This window comes from Phacochoerus africanus, chromosome 1, assembly GCF_016906955.1.
Source record: "Phacochoerus africanus isolate WHEZ1 chromosome 1, ROS_Pafr_v1, whole genome shotgun sequence".
NCBI classification, from domain to species: domain Eukaryota; kingdom Metazoa; phylum Chordata; class Mammalia; order Artiodactyla; family Suidae; genus Phacochoerus; species Phacochoerus africanus.
In genome coordinates this window covers 124,341,608-124,359,548 of record NC_062544.1, presented here as the reverse complement: position 1 = coordinate 124,359,548, position 17,941 = coordinate 124,341,608, and the positions used below count along the sequence as shown (strand labels likewise).

The window sequence follows — 17,941 nt, the reverse complement described above, 5'->3', positions numbered from 1 at the left end:
AAAGCAGTGGTTCGGCCCTTACCGGCACATTAGAAAGACCCAGGGAGTTTAATATGACAATGCTGGCCCCCCTGCATACATACTAAATCAGTGCTTGAGGGTCAGACCCCTTAAAGTTTCTCTTGGTTCTAATGTTCAGAGATTAAGAGCTGCTAATCTGGGGGTTCTGGCTGGTCAGGGCACAGCTGCTGGGATGAGCAAATCTCACCTATTTCTTCTAATCTTTGCATCATTTACTTGACATTAAGGTTCCAGGGAAGGGTGTCCAGTTGGCTGAGTGTAGTTCCTAGTCCAGCTTAGCTGTACAGTGACCATGAAATGGAGGAGCTGGCCTGCAGGCAGCCTTCTGCATTGACATTGAGAGAATAGGCACCTCAATTCATCCTCTGCCTCAGCAGTACCCACAGTGCAGCCAAAGTCATTCCTCCCAAGGAAATTTGAGTGCCCTTAGGAAGTGCCAACAGACCCTAAGGAGCACAAAAACGTGAACAGAAAATACACCAGTCAGGATACAAGAGGGCAGAGGATGCAGGCTTCTAGGCACATATGAGTAAAGATACAGCTCAGCCTGGGATTTGCTAGGTAGGAGTTTAAAATCCAACTTTATCCCTCCTCTTCTCTCATTCTTTGTGATTCCTTAAGTGTTAAAAGTATTGAGAAAGGAACAAGATGCAGAGCCAGTTTTATGACAATTATAGAATCACCCCCAAATGTTTCCGGAATAGAGAAACAAAAGCATGGTTTCTGAGAGACACCAATACAGTTCTCTTTATTTTGCAACCAGCACTGCTTAGAATGGCATCCTGAGAATGGTGCAAAGGCCACTTTCAGAAGGGGTTGTTAGCTTCATAAAGGGACCATGTGCTTCCTAGAGGAGATATTTCGTTCCAAATTCACTCTAATCGAAGGGAAATTGGGAGCCCTGAATCAAAAATGCTCTTTCTTATGTTCAGCCACCCACCAGATATTTTTCTGTTCTAAGGCAGAGGTTCTCAAGGAAGGTTCCCCACAACCAGCAGTACCAGAGAACTTGTTAGAGATGCCAGTGTTCAGGCCCCACCCAAGATCTCCTGAATCAGACACTCTGGGGTGCCTTAGCAGTCTGAGTTGTCACTAGCTTTCCAGGTGATTTTGAGGCAAGTTCAGGTTTGAGAACCACTGCTCTGGGGAAAGCATTTTATTACTTCTGTGAAAATAGTGCTCCCCAAAATACTGATTCTCCAGTTAGTAGATCTATAGAAATCCCCCTAAACCTATAAAATTAACATGGACTGATTAAAGGGGTCAGTGAAAAAGAACCTGATGTTTGACAGAATTTTCAGTAATAATGATGAGAAACCAAAATATCTATAAAGGATATTTTTTCTTTATAACTGATACAGTTACAAGCTGTGACCCTGGACAAATGATATGATTCCTGCCCATCTCTTCCTCGGTTTGTAAAATAAGATCCCCTGTTACCAGTACCTTTTCAGAGCAATTCTGACCATTACAAACAAATTTGCACTGGATGTTCAAACTGTGATGTGCTTTATTACCTGTTTTTGTTGCTGAACTCTGTGCCATGTGTCTTACAGACATAAGATGAGTTTGTTTCATTTATTTTAAAACGAAATCATTCACACTGACATAGGCAGTTACAAAGCAACTACAAGAAAGAAAGACAATAATTTTTAGTTGTTAACCTTTTTGGGATAGGGAGATTAACAGTGTTCACAAACTAGTCCAAGGAATCATGGAAGCTGCCATCCGATACCTTTAGTAATTATAAATGTGAATCATCAAAACAGAAGGGGGGACATCATAATCCAAATTTATGTTTGTAATAATACCCCTTGTAGTGAGAATTACACAAAGCCCAGGCACACACTAAATGTTCAGTTTTTATCATCTCAAATACAAACTAAGAGCTATCTTTTAACTGCCTAATGGCCTTGGAAGACTTGTTGGTTAAGAAAGGAATGATTTTCTTCACAGAAAGGTTTATTTCTTAATAATGTCCACACACATCCCTGGGCTCCCTGTGGTAAATGGTTTTCAGACTTTTCCCTGTGATCTATAAACTCCTCTCCGAATTGTACCTTACATTTAAGAGCGTTTTTCTCTGGGTTAATTCCCTGCTAAGAAACAAAATACCTAAAATGGCTCCTTTTTTCCCCCAATTCGATTGTATGCCTGCACACACCAATTGTAAGGTTCAGTGCATTAGCAAGTGGAATTTTGTGTCTGCAAAATCCAAAGGCCAAGTTAAAGGAAGTTATAGATTATAACAAACATGAGCCACTACTGCAGAAAGTGTCACATATATTTTGTGAGGTCAGTGAACTAATCCTGAGATCTGACTAGAGATTTGTGGGTCCTTTGTGTTTAAAAAAACGTTTTTAATAAACTTCATAAATTAACACTTCAGATATCTTTTTGAAAATAAGGGCACAAGTATAGATTCCAAGAGAACAGGCCTACCTGATACCATTTTGCCTGTAAATTCAGGAGGGCGTGAAGAGATGGGCTACACAGGCTTTTACTATTTAGGGATGTTTTCAAGTAGGGCATTTTTAGTACTTAAAAAGAAGGGAAGCTGACCAATAAACCCCTAACAGGAGGTACGCAGCTATCATTTGCCAAGTCTTTTGTGCAGTCAGACTGGTCTGGTATACAGGATTTTCCCAACTTATGCTGGATCCTTGAGAAGGCCTATAAATAAGACCATTTGTTTGGTCTCAAGATGACTTGCATTTGCAAACTGAAGAATGTTCCAATAGAAGTTTCATGGTGACACACCAATCTGCAAACTGGCTCAGCCAGTAGTCAAAACAAGTCACTGCAAGATCTGGGATGCTGAAGACTTTGAATGGGTCAGATTATCCTATGTCTAATTTGGCACAGATAAATTTGGGCTTTAAATATGCAGCCTTCCTTTGTATTTTCTACGTGAATGGGCCAAAGGAAATAAATAAGGAAAATGTGTGTGAACCTAATGGTGATTCAGAAACATGAGAATGCTGTAATTAAGCTGAAATTCCCTTATTTATGCTGGAGTCATTCTTTGTATTAAATGAGCAATAGTTCACTACGATTGAAAAATAGCCTATATGGTTTGTTCTTTTTTCTACCTTTACTAAGATATTGACATACATACATGTAAGTTTCAGGTGTACAGTGTAATGATTTGGTACACGTATATATTGAAAAATGATTACTGTAGTAAAAGTAGTTACACCTACATCCCTTTGTGTTGATATATTTAAGATCTACTTGATATATTTAAGATCTACTTTCTTTCTTTTTTTTTTTTTGTTTTTGCTTTTTAGGGCTGCACATGTGGCATATGGAAGTTCCCAGACTGGGGGTCGATTTGGAGCTGCAGGTGCCAGCCTATGCCACAGCCATAGCAACACAGGATCTGAGCCATGCCTGTGACCTACACCATAGCTCACAGCAACACCAGATCCCCAACCCACTGAGTGAGGCCAGGGATTGAACCCAGGTCACGAATACTAGTTGGGTTCATTTCCACCGAGCCACAGTAGCAGCTCTGAGACCTACTTTCTTAACAACTTTCAAGTAAATAATCCAATACTGTTATAGTCACTGTAGGGTACATTAGATCCCAGAACTTCTTCTTATAACTGGAAGTTTATACCTTTTGACCAACATTTCCACATTTCACCCAGGACCTGGCAACCACCATCCTACTCTCTACTTCTATGAGTTCAGCTTCTTAAGATACTACATCTAAGTGGAATTATATAGTCTGATTTATTTCACTTAGCATAATGCCCTTAAGGTCCATCCATGTTGTTGCAAAAGGCAGGATTTCCTTATGTTTTGTGACTAATACTCTACTGTGTATATATCACATTCTCTTTTCCACTCATCTGTCCATAGATAATATTGTCAGCAAAAAACTTTGGTTGTTTCCCTATCTTGGCTATTGTAAATTATGCTGCAGTTAACATAGGGGTGCAGATGTATCTTTAAGATAGTGATTTCCTTTTTCAGATGTCCCCAGAAATAGGATTGCTGGATCATATGGCAGTTTTATTTTTAATTTTTGAGGAACATCTATACCATTTTCTATAGTGTCTGTACCAATTTTCATTCCTACCAACAGTGCACAAAGGGTCATTTTTCTCTACACTAACACTCATTTGTTGTCTTTTCGTTTTGATAACAGCCGTTATGACATTGTATGGTAATAAATCATTGCAGTTTTGATTTGTATTTCCTTGATGATTAATGGTGTTGAGCATCTTTTCATGTACCTGTTGACCATTTGTATCTCTTCATTGGAGAAATGAAGTCTATGTCCTCTACCTATTTTCAATGAAATTACTTGGGTTTTTTGCTGTTTTTATGAGTTACTTCTATATTTTGAATATTAACCCCTTATCAGATAGAAGGTTTGCAAATATTTTCCCTCATTCCATCGATTGTCTTTACATTTTGCTGTGCAAAAGCTTTTTAGTTTGCTCTGGTGTCACCTTTTTTTTTACCTTATCTATTTTGCTTTTGTTGTTTGTTGCTTTTGGTGTAATATCCAAAAAAAGCATTGCTGAGACCAGTGTCAAAGAACTTTTTTTCTATGTTTCTTTCTAGGATATTTAGTTTCAGGATTTAATTTCATGTGTCTTACATGTGTCCTTAAGCCATTTCAAGTTCTTTTTTTGTGAGTGTTCTAAGGGTCCAATTTCATTCCTTTGCTTGTGGATATCGTTTTCCCAATGCCATTTATTGAAGAAATTGAACTTTCCTCATTGAGGATTCTTAGCTCCCTTGTCAAATATTAGTTGACCCATATATACGAGGGTTTATTTCTAGACTCTCAGTTCTGTTCCAATGGTCTATATGTTTGTTTTTATGCAAGTACCATATTGTTTTGATTACTACAGCTTTGTGAGATGGTTTGAATTCAGGAAGTGTGATGCCTCCAAATGTGCTCTTCCTTTTCAGAATTACTTATGTTTCCTTACAAATTTTAGAATTTTTTTCTATTACTGTGAAAAATCCCAGTTGGAATTTTGATAGGGATTTCATAGAATTTATAGATGGCTTTGAATAGCATGGACATATTAACAGTGTTACATCTTCTAACCTATGAACACAAGATATTTTTCCAGTTATTTGCGTTTTCTTCATTTTCTTTCATTGAGGTTTTATAATTTCTACAATGTGTTGTAATTTGTTCTTTAGTTAATACTTGAGTACTTAAATTAATCTGAACATCTGTAATTAGAAGCTTGAAAGCAAGTCATTTAACAACATTTAGCCCTGGGAAAGACAGACATTTACAGGACAGCTGGTTTTCATAGGAGTTTGTGTAACTCAGGAGTCCCAAACCTAAGTGCCTACAGGAGAGACAGGTAATGTAAATTAGAGATAGGGACCAGGTGAGTGCCCATCCCAGCTAAGCCACTACCTGTTTGTTGCCACTCACCAATTAATGCTAGCTGTTCTAAATCTTCAAGAGGCCATATTATAAAACTTTTCTAATTTAGAAACTGTTGGAAAGCAGTTCAAGATTTTAAGAGGCTTTGAGCCAGACAGAACAGGTCTAGAAGCTGGACTTAACCTGCAAGCCACCACTTTGTACATTTTACCATTTCACAATAAATGAGCGACAGTTCTACAAATGTCTCTAAAGGATTACCTCAAAATACCCCATCCCTCTAGTCGCCAACACTAGAGAGCGGAACTTCTCCTAAGGTCATATCGATCACTGTAGTTGTTCTTCTAAACTAGACAGTTTCCTCCTGCTAGAGATTTGATTTGATGGTGTCAGCATATGAGGTTCCTGTCACCTCATGACATGTCTTCTTTCAGGCCTGATGGAATTGGAACTGTGACTGTTGAAGAAAAGGAACGTTTTGAAGAAATCAAAGAGAGACTCCGAGTCCTGTTGGAAAATCAGATTACACATTTTAGGTAAGGGTCTGGGGTTAATGGGCTTTTTAGGAGGATGAGATTGGGAAGAGACAAATTAAGGGCTTGATTTTTCTAAAACGGTAGATCTCTCAGAGACACACTGGATATTTAGAAATAGCTAAATTAAAAAGCTCACCAAGACAGTAGCCAGGAGACTTGGAAATCTTAAGTTCATGTTATTTCCACTAAAAAAACAAAGACTTCCTTGTTATCATCAGTCTATCTAAAAAATCTACCAAAACATTGAATTTGATGCTTCTTCAAGGTTTCTAAATAAAACAGTGAGAAGTCCTGTGAATCAGTTCTCATGAACAGAGAAGGAAGGGAGTGGTAACCAGAAGAGCATCTCTACCTTCTCCTTCTACGTTCTCTGAAAACAGAACTAGGGAGCATCAAAGAGAAGGAAAGAAAATTGCATCCACTTTGACGGTCTGACTTTTCCCTTCATAATAGCCAGCAGGTTTGGCACTTGGGCCTTGCACCACATAGCCTGCTTATCCATATAGAGCAAACTAGACATTTTTAAAGCTGCACTGGTGGCTCTGGACCAGAAATGTCAAATAAGAGCTCATAAATTGTTCCTATTTATTAAATTCTTCCTGTGTACCATAGAGAACTAGAGGCTAGATAAGTATAAAGTCATTTTTTTAATTCTTAGGACAATTGTGTAAGGTAGTTTTGATAGTCCCCATTCAAACAAGTAAACTGAGACTGAGAGAGATTAAGCAACCTATCCAAGACCACTCAGCCATCAAGTGGGAAGTGGCATAGACCTAGGATAGCCTGGTTTTTGGTAGCCCTCCCTACTCCCTGTGTACCAAGAGGAAGAGTGTCCCAAAGGGCTTGTGACAGCCTGAAATAGTCATTAGGATTCTTAGTGGTACCTGACATAATTCTCTCTGTGCCATTACAAACCTCCTGGATGAATCTTTATCTGTCCTACACTCTGTGCAACGTAACATTGACAATAACAAAAGATCAAACAACAATGAAAAACTACAATCAAGGAAAGACAGTTAACAGAAGCATGAATTCACTCAGAATACACTCCTTTGTTTCTTATCTTAATCCTCTGGGGTTTTAAATAAGTATGTTTGAATTTTAGCCTCTTTCAATGAGTTTTTTTATTTTTTTATATGATGATTTTTCTTTTTTAAATTTTTTCATTATAGCTCTCAACAAGTATTTTTAATGCTGGTCTCAATAATACTATAGAGGGCCACATTTGAGCTAAAAAGTGGTTCTCCTTCACAATAGAAATCTAAACAGAGCCTGATGTCATCACTCGAAATATTCTTTTCTCTTGCAGACATTTGCAGAGTCTCTCTTTAGTCATTATTCACACATACACATATATACATTATATACACACATATATGGTGTGAATTCAGATTAACATAACACAATGTGACAAAATAAAAAGCATTCGCCGTTCCTCAGAGAGTCGCTGTAGGAATCAGAATATAGCATATTTCATGCTAAAATGTAATCAGTTTGGGCAACCTGAAAATTCTTCTGTCCTTTTTAGGTATTGCTTTCCATTTGGTCGACCTGAAGGTGCTTTGAAAGCTACTCTCTCACTCTTGGAAAGGGTAAGAGTGAAAGTAAAAGACAAATGATATATACACAGAGACATGAACATAATTGTGATGAAATACTGTGGTCGTATGACCTTGTTTATAATTTTTAAAGGATTTGTTTGCCATTCATCAGATACCAGAATAAATATGAAGAAAGTACCAAAATTGTAGATATTCTATCCCTGGACTTTCAAACAGTTAGGATATACTGAAGAGATGTTCCTAGCCCTTCTGTGATTCATGGACAGGCTTTGGCATCTTAACCGTGCATTGGAATTTTTCATTCTTTCTTTAACAATAGCTCCTGATCAGTACTAAGTTGCAAGGAGGCATTTACACCAATTTTTAAACTGAATTCTTTAAGAAGTATAAATGAATAACACATGTCGCTGAACCATCTTAATAACCTTGTTTTTCCACCTGTAGGTTTTGATGAAAGATATTGTAACTCCAGTGCCACAAGAGGAGGTAAAAACAGTCATTCGTAAATGTCTAGAGCAGGCTGCTTTAGTCAACTATTCTCGGCTCTCAGAGTATGCCAAAATTGAAGGTAAGGCCCCCATCTGCCCCCAGGTTTTAAGTTAAATTTTTGTATGCCTCCCTGGGGAAGTCTCTCTCTTTCCTGATGGGCATCAGAAAACAGTGGCCCATCTCAGAATGTTAAGCTGAAACTTGAAAGCACTTGAATTGTGATAGCTTCCTCAGCTGTGGCCATGTAAATGAATTAAAGAACAGGGGTTCAGGAACAGTCTTCACAGGGAAGAGTATTGAATATAGGATGTTATCAGATAACTAAGGTCCTTCAAAGAGTCTGTGTTAGCCCTACCTTTGCTCTGTGGCTAACATTTTTCCTGTGAAAGAGTTCCATAGGGTTGCTACCTTCTTTAAATAGAGGAAAACAAAACGGTTTGTTGTCCACTGTTGATAACTTAGGAAGTAAAACGAGAATTGAATAAAGGAACATCAAGATTTTGCTTAACTCTTTCTTGCCCCTTGAAAGTATCTTGTCTTTTGGTAGCTTTTCAAACTTGATGGCAGGCTAGTGTTCGGCCGTCTCTGACGGCTCCTGGTTTGCTTTAGATCTTGCTCCTTCTTATTACCCCAAACCTAGGATGGTTGTTGTCACTGCCCTCTCAAGTTTTAGGGAAGTGGTCACTGATGACCAAGTAATCGCCCTAAGGCACTTTGAGTTCACTCTACTTGCGAAGATATGGTTCTTTGGGACCTGTTCATTTACAAAGGTATTAATCACTTTTCATTGTTACCCTGTTGGCTGCTATAGGGTGATTTGAAAACCACACCCAACTTGACCAGTGGTGTAAGTGTATAAATGTGGAAGTTCTGTGTGCAAAACTCAATGTGTCCGCATTCTGGAATCTAATGTTCTCTCACATGTGAAACACCCAAGTAAAACCAGAAATGCCCATTGTCTGCCTTCAGGACATGACTGGGGAAAAAATAAGAGAGACCTAATCAACTACCAAAACCCCATCACTTACCCTGCCAAAATCCTTGTTTCCTTAGAGAATTAGGTTAAGATCATGTCAAATCCACAGTGTTCTGTACATTACATGTCCTCCCTCTCTCAATTTTGTCTGTCTGACAATGCAAATTGTGTACCAGTGGTAATGAATTCATTGTTATGCATCCAGGGAGAAATACTTAAGAATTGGGCACTAAAAGGATGTTTATCAACTCTTGACTTGGTAATGAGTGACAAAAATAGAGGAACAAGAAGATCGTTAAAGGGCTATATTAGCAAATAATTATTCCAGCATTTACTTTCCCAGGACATAATGATTGGTTGTATTTGGTAAAGTCAACTGGGTACCTAATAATTCTAGGCAAGGCCAGAGATGGGATGGGATCAAGAAACTTTCAGTTGCCATGTCTGCTGCCTTGTACGTAGGTCTTGGTCTAGCTATTACCAGTCTTTTGGTAAGATCTGCTCTCTTCTTTCAGATAAATATATCCAAAAACAAACTTTAAGATCTGTAAGTAAAAATGCATTCATTTCCAAAGTAGATCAGCTGGTCTGTAATTTCCTTTTGTGCCTCAATTCTTCTTGGTTGTGTTAATTATCTTTTGCACTGTGACTTTTAGGTCTGGGGATTCTTTGAAGAAACCAATCTTTTTTTTCCAACTCTCTTTTCAGAGAAGTACCTCATTCCACACTACCTGCTCTCTTCCGCTTCTCTCCTTCCTTGTCCGTGATTGGCTCAGCCACTTTTTGACATCACCTCTGCAAAAGTGGCTGTGACACCAATTTCAAAGCATGCTGGGATTGTTAATTCAGACAACCCAACATCCTCTGGCTGCATGTATCAGGTTTTCTTTCATGAACATAGTCCACCATAGGCTGAGACATTGCAGCTTGAAAGATATTACTACCAGACAACTTTCTTTTACAAGGTTATGAGCCTACCTTCAGAAAAGAAATCTTCCATTTTTACATTTGAGCCCCTCTGTGACCATTAACAGCTTAGTTCCCTGAGAATTTTGGAAAGAAGTTGTAGTAATATTGCTGGAGACTATGTTTATGAAGAAATACCTCAAGAGCCTTAGATACTAAAGTCTGAAATCCTTAGTATCTTGGAGCCTTCAGTCAATGAGATTCTGTTTCCCTTTATTCATGATGTTTTTGGTCATTGTACTCTTGCAAATAATTCTGAAGAGACGTGTAAAATCATGGTCACAATCTCTCTCGTGACTCACGGCATGCTGAATGGTTAATCCAGTAGATCTCCAATTTTGAAACTCCTTTTTCTTTTATCCTGTGTTTATCCCAAAATATTCTGTGGCTATTTTCCTTTGAGCTAATGTAACGTTTTTCCTCTAACCTATGACCTTTAACCTCTTTACCTCTGACCTAAGCCTCTTGCATGCCCAAATCCTCTTTTATAGGGAAAAAGAGAGAAATGTATGAGCATCCTGTCTTCTGCTTGGCCTCCCAAGTGATGGATTTAACCATTCGTGAGTACCTACCACCTCCTCGCCATGCTGTCTTCACTCTTTCTGTTTCCATTATTTCAAGAAAATCCAGGTCCAAACCAACTCACTCTCCTTGCTTCAAGTTTTTTAGCATTGGCTTGTCTGTTGATTCTGTTTGTGAAACCCACTGTGAGAAGTCCAGTCACTTTTTATCAGCCTAACACAGGTTAGACAATTAAGCCATTTGTTTGTGATAAACTCAGATTTGTCTGTAAGTTTTTCAGTTATTCTCTGTCTGTGACCTGAATGCATTTTTACTTTGCTTGTGTGTAACCCCAATTTGTAAAGTGCTTGTCACTGGTACACAATCAAAAGGTAGCAGCTAGGCGGGGAGCAATGTGTTAGATGTCAGTTAAAGGACAGTTGGGGCAAAACCATGCCTTCTTTTCCCATGTTTAAGATGTCAAACTGTTGCGGGTATAAGATCACACAAGGTGGTCCATTCTCTGTAAAAAATAGATCTTAAATGCCTCCTGTTTGTTCTCTCTCAAGCTTGGAAGCTTTTCCTTGTTCTTTCTGGAGATTTTGACTTGTCCTCATCCTCTAAGCTCTGGCTAGAACATATGACTTAATTGTCACTTGGATAGTTCATGTATGTTTCATAGCTTGATTTCACATTAAACTTAATTTTACTAATTTTCTATTTGTGCAGCATTTTCCACTTCTGTGAAGGAGCCTTTTTTTGCTGGCCCCCACACCTCCGGGCGGTGGGAACCCAGGGGCAACTTTTTCTTTCCAATATCATGTATCACACATAAGTGGGGGGCATTTTGGTTCACTTGCTCATTAATCCTGCATATGTGTTCTTGTTTCTCTCTCTCTTCTCTCCTTATCGTGCTCTCTCTTTCAAATAGAGAATCAAAAGGACGCAGGTGAACCAATTGTCTATGCATTATAAACCTATCAGGACTGTTGAGTTATATTTAGTTTTTGTTTTTGTTTTTCAATAGCTCCTTAAGATATGTACTCCCAAGGACCGATGTGGAGTTGCAATGATACTTAAGGAGTTAATTTGTGCTGTCTAATGATATCTCATGCCCATTAGATGTTGACCTCTATAGAGCAGAATTTCTGTAAAGGCATAGGCTTTGAAGGAACAGAACTCTGGTTTGATGTGGAGTTTCATTTCATCTTTGGTTTCAGGATGCCACGTGATTTGGCCTCACGTGTTTTTTTTTTTTTAATTACTGAACCAAACTAATCTTCCTTTTTGTTTTTCATTTCTTTTTTTCTGTTTCGTGCCCTCTTGAGAATTTTGTGTTCTTTAATGAATGTGTATCAGCCAAGGCAGAGAGGAGTTGTGTCCGTGTTGTTCTTGTACATGTCACGTGATGAGGCAGGATACACACACCGGTGGCTGAACAGGAGCCCTTGCTGGAAGTTTCATGAGAGGAAAGTTTTTAAAAGTTCGCTGGCTTTGGAATTTTCTTCCTGTTTGGCCCTCAAACTTCTGAACCTATTTTGAGGAAAGCTCTACCTTAAAATTTTAATAAATCTACAGTATGATCATTGTTTTAAAGCCTAAAGGATTCTCAAAAAATAATGAGCATTTAATCAAAGTTGAATGTATTTCAGATCAATTCAGAAAGGATTTTTGATGGTATGCAATAAGTATTTGAAGATGCGCAAACCTATGTTCAGAACATACAAGCCTTTCTCTCCCTAAAAGGGAAGGTGTTCATTTATTCATTTATTCATTCACTCATTCATTTATTCATTCATTAGACAAGTGCTTAGTGGGAGCCTACTATGTGTCAGGTACAGTGGTAACAGCCAAGGACTATGTAACCAAGAGGAAACAGCTGTTAGCCTTGTAGAGCATATGTGTAAATGGGTGCCTAAGTGCAAATTACAAATTCAATATGCAGTAACACCAGTTGCTACAGTTATGTGTCAGAGGGTATTGTCAGAAAACCATGAAAGTCTTCATAAGGATGATAAGCTTGAACTGCATCTTGTAGGATGAAATAGTATCAGTGAAAAGGAGATGGGATTGGAAAGTGGAGAGGCATCCTAGATAAACATAGTAATACATGCAAAATACATTAAAAAAGCATACAGTCAATAAAAATAACAAAAGCTTATTCAGTGTGTATCACATGCCAGGTGCAACTCTAAATATTTTATATGTATACAGTCATTAAATCCTCAAATCCCTTATGACATAGCTACTACTATTATTCCCATTTTAGAGATGAGCAAAGTGAGATATGGAGAGTTTAAATAACTTGCTCCTAGAAGAGTAAGTTGGTAAAGTCAGAATATTTGTCTAGATGCTAGGCCATACTCTTAGCTACTAAGTAATTCAATGTGGTTGCAAAACAGAGTGAAATGACGGCAGGAATGGGTGCTGTTGATGGCAACAGAAGCAGGAGGCATGATCTCCTTTACATCCCCAAAAAACACAGAGTTCAGACTGTTTCTCATGGTCCAAATCTTCTTCACCTGAAATATATACAAACCCTTATGTGAATACAGATTGTTCACAAGAAAAATCCACGTGTCTTACTTCCAAAGGCTATAGAGAACCATTGAAGCCTCCTTAGGTAAGGGGATGGCTTGGTGGTTTGCATTTCAGAAAAAAACACACTAGCAGGGAAGGAGAGAAAAGAATGAGGAGGAGGAGGAAGAAAGTAAAACTGGACCTAAAAGTTAAGGTCAAAGCAGAGTTGGGTTTGAAGCTTAGTATGTCCAAGGGCTCTTCTAGGTAAAATAGAGCTCAATCATAATCACATATTTCCTGACCTTGTGATCCTTTTTCTTAACCTTCCCTCCCTTTTCAGTGTCCTTAGAGGAAGCAAAGCCTGAATACATGGATAAGTATGCAAAACCAATTGCATGGAGGTGGCAGGGCACAGCTGGAGTTACACGTGCAAATCGGGGTGAAATATGGACGGCCAGGGAGTCCTTTAGTCAGGCTGTGCTTTGAAAGGCTTCGGGACTCTGCAGATGGCATTATGGCGGACTTATGCTTTCTGTCTGGTAGCATTATTAGAAATAAATGTTCAGTTTAATTACAGTATCTCAAAAAAAAAGATGTAAAAGGCTGTTACTCTACAAAAAAAAAAAAAAAGCTGTGACTCCTGCAAATTAATTCTATTATTTTAAATACATTTCCATTAAAACCATCACACGTTCTGAACCCAGCAAGCTCTGAGAAAGTCTAAACTCCTATTGCTGTTTTGCCTGAAATCTTGGCTAAATACTTACATAATTTTCTGAGCATCAAAGCAGTTTTATTGGAACTCGAAATAAAATTATTTTTCCTTCAAATATGGCAAGAATTTGCAAAATTAGATAAAGAGAGAGAGAGAGATGGACCCTAGTACCATGCTAAGGCCCTGGTATGGAGGATCTGGTTCAGTCTTTCCCTTAGTCCCATAGAGAAGTCTTCATTATTGCCCCTCTTACAGCTGAGAGGGCTGAGATTTGGAAAGCCTATGTGACATTATCAAGCAGGATTTGAATGCAGATTATTTTTTAAAATAATTTTTATTATACTTGATTTACAATATCCTGTCAACTTCTGCTATACAGCAAAGTGACACAGTTGTGTATGTGTGTGTGTGTGTATACATACATACATACATATATATATATATATATATATATATATATACACACACACACATACATTATTTTTGTCACCTTATCCTCCATCATGTTCCGTCACCAGTGGCTAGATATAGTTCCCCATGCTATACAGCAGAATCTCATTGTTTATCCACTCCAAATGCAATAGTTTGCATCTCCTTGAACCAGATTTTTGGTTTTGTTTTGCTTTTATCTGGCTGCACCCATGGCATATGGAAGTTCCCAGGCTAGAGGTCAAATTGGAGTGATAGCTGCCAGGCTATGCCACAGCTCACGGCAATGCTGGATCTTTAACCCACTGAGCGAGGCCAGGTATTGAACCCATGTCTTCATGGATGCTAGCCGGATTTGTTTCCACTGAGCCACGATGGGAACGCCCCAACCCAGATCATTTTAAATTCAAATACCTTTTTTTTTTTTTTTTGGTCTCTCTTCATCATGCAGCTTTTCCAACTAATGTGACAGGCACTTGGATAATACCCTTTCACTCAATGGCTAAATTCAAAAGTACTTAAAACTTTTAATTCAGGAAGAAAAACAAAGCGGCTCTTTCTGGAACCAGATAATTGCCACCATCTTTTCACTGTGAAGTCTTCCTGAGGGTAGCAGAGATTCCTGAGATTACCAAAGAACTGACTTTTTATTATTATTATTATTTCCAAATGGACAGGAACCTTCTAGAGCAAGTCAAATCCATCCAAAGGATTTCCATGAAGATTCTATAGTGTTGAGGTTGTGTATCTTTCCCTGTCTCCATCAAATGTCTCATAGGTCCCAGTCCAGTTGAAGGAGAAAAGAGAGACCAACAAACTTGTCTCCACACACAGTGTGGAACCACCCACCCAAAAGACCAGTGAGGTCACATCCCATCTCAGCAAGATCCTCAGATAAGGACCATCTTCTGCTTCGTGTTTTATACATAAGTGACTGGATGTTTGCCTCTTCATTCTTCTTCTTTTAGTGATATATCAATCAGAGTTTCCAAGCCCAAATTATTCTGTAGGTTAGTTCCTCATCTATACTTTATAAAAAGTGAAGGGGGCAAGGAGAGACATGTTTCAAACACCATCACCAAGAAGGATCTTGGAAGAAGAGAGGATGTGTTAAAAAAATATATGCCCTGGGAAGTTCCCATTGTGTCTTAATGATAACAAACCCAACTAGTATCCATGAGATCCCTGACCCTGCTTAGTAGCTTAAGGATCTGGCATTGAAATGAGCTGGGGTGTAGGTCACAAACATGGCTCAGATCCTGCCTTGCTGTGGCTGTGGTGTAGCCCAGAAGCTGCAGCTTTGATCTGACCCCTAGCCTGGTAACTCCCATATGCTGTAAGTGCAGCCCTAAAAACAGACAGACAAAAAAATGCCATGAGTTGGAGTTCCCCCTGTGGCATAGTGGGTTAAGAATCTGACTGCAGGGGCGCAGGTTCAATCCCTGGCCCTGTACATTGGGTTAAGGGTCTGGCATTGCCACAGCTGCGGCATAGGTCACAACTGCAGCTCAGATTCAATCCCTGGCCTGAGAACTTCCATATGCCGTAGCTGCGGTCATTAAAATATGTGTATATTTTAACGTGTGTGTGTATATATATATATATATATATATATATATATATATATATATACCATGATCCAATAAACATGAAACTAATATCTCTTCTACCAGAAAAAAAGGTACTGCTGCTGATCATGATAACAACTGTCATTTATTGAGAATTTAGTATGTGCTAAGTAGATACTTGCATATCTCATTTAATTTTCACAATTCTGTAAGTATCTTATTAGCATATTTCATTGACTCTAAAAGCCATCAATTATAAGATACACCATTAATTTATGTACTCTTTAAGAATAAAATAATGCTGCCAACTAAACTGTGACACTCCATCAAGTGTAAGATGCATCCAATTTTGGAAATGTTAAAATGTGCCTCTTACACTCCATGAAATAAGAAACCACTCTTTTTGTCTATAGAACTATAGAGAAATAGAAATAGAGCGATAAGTCCCTTCATTTAAAGTCACACAGCTGGTTAGTTGCAGAGACAGAATTTGAATTCAAGGCTAATTCCAAAGCCTGCACTTTCAACTTCCATACTATGAAATACTTGCGTTTTTCGTGATAAAATTATAAGACCAAAACAAGATTTTGAACTTAATCCCAAACTTTCCTTTGACAGATGGGAACATCAAGGCTTAGAGAAAAGGAACTGGTTTCACAATAAGAAAGGCAGTGAATGACTCTAGTCTGGGGTCCTGCAGGCTATTCAGGATTTTCACCTCCACCCCAGCCCACCCCCATCTTCAAGCTGCTTTAACTGAGAGATAATGGCTCCACTTACAATGTATTAAGTGGTCCGAGTTTCCAGTGTGACAGCTGAAGACATCCACCATCCAAATGCTGGAATCCTACATGTTCAGCTCCAAGAAAACAGAACCTCAGGAACAGCCTGAGCACTCAGGATTTGTTATACCAAAAATTTAAATCACAATTTTGGCTCCTATTAGTTTTTTAACCTCTTTAAGCCTCACTTTTGTTTTCTGTAAAAGGGGCTCATAGCAGTTCTTCCTCTCAAAGGATTGTTGGAGAGATTAAAACACATATTCCAAATAAAGCTCTTAATATGATGCCTGGCATATATAGTAAGCACTTATTATTATATAGCTGAATATCTACCTATGATTTTATAATGTTATTATTATTTATTTATTGTTATTTAAAAGGAAACCTCTAGGAGTTTCTTTGTGGTGCAGTGGGTTAAGGATCCAGTGTTGTCACTGCTGTGGCCCAGAAACTTTCACATGCCATGGGTGTGACCAAAAAAAAAAAAAAAGAAAAAAAAAAGAAATTAAAACAAAACCTCCAAATCCAATCTGCAATATAGACATAATATTTGAGTTCAAAAATGGACTATAAAGCAATGCTTCTCAAAATTTAATGTTTACACAAATCTCTGGGGGCCTTGTTAAAATGTAAATTCTGATTTGGTAGGTATGGGACCAGGCCTGGAGATCTGCATTTCTGACAAACTCCCAGGGGATGCTGAAGCTGCTGATGCAGAGGTTAGGGTGTGGATGTCAGTGGAATATAGGAGGCAGCTGATTTATCTCTTTATCATATATTTCAAAATAAAATGTTGCAATATAGTTCCACATATATTTGTTAAATACCCACTAAGTTCCAGGAACTGTGCCAGACACCAGGGGAGTGAGCAATGAGGAAACACAGTTGAGGTCCCTACCCTCAGGGAGCTCCCAGTAAGCTGGAGAACACAGGCATAGAATAAGTGACTGTATTGTAGAAGGGATTGCAGGATGCTGCAGGAATAAGTGCAAGGCAACTTCACCAAGCCTGGGGTCTAGGGAGGAGGGGCATGGGGGTCAGGGTCTGGTTCCCCAAGAAGAAAAGTCTGGGTTGTTCCTAGGCCTTGTTGAAATGTTTTCTCTACTCATCATCCTTCCAGATGTCCCAAGATCCTGCCCCAGAGACCTTGTGGCCATATATGTGAAAATTTGTTTAGGGACGGGGTGAATATTTAACAGTACTATTAATCAGTATTTTTGCTATAGCAAGAGCCCAAACAAACAAACAAACAAAAAACCAGTAAAACAACAACAAAACCAACAACCTTAAATAGCTTAAGCAAGAAAAGGTAATTTTTAGCCTGTGTAGCTAGGAAATGCATAGAGGAACTGGATTTAGAAATAAAAATTTATGGTGTGTTTTTATTTCTCCAAGCTGACAGGCTTCTTTAATGTGATTGGAGGTCATGGTAGTGAGGTTGGGAGCAACATAGCCGTAGATAGCCCCAGCTTTTTATCCTAGCTGATGGCCCTAGAGGGAAGAGATTT

The 17,941-nt window shown here is 38.5% G+C and overlaps 1 protein-coding gene across 1 annotated transcript in view; it reads left to right on the top strand.

Annotated features, from left to right (window-relative positions):
* Positions 1–17,941, top strand: part of CADPS (calcium dependent secretion activator) — a 266,034-nt gene that overhangs the window by 135,783 nt on the left and 112,310 nt on the right. Inside the window, exons 11-14 of the mRNA XM_047778450.1 lie at positions 5,824–5,925; positions 7,454–7,517; positions 7,932–8,055; positions 11,351–11,368. Of these exons, the coding sequence (XP_047634406.1) occupies positions 5,824–5,925; positions 7,454–7,517; positions 7,932–8,055; positions 11,351–11,368 (308 nt within the window). The remainder of the gene's footprint in view (positions 1–5,823; positions 5,926–7,453; positions 7,518–7,931; positions 8,056–11,350; positions 11,369–17,941) is intronic.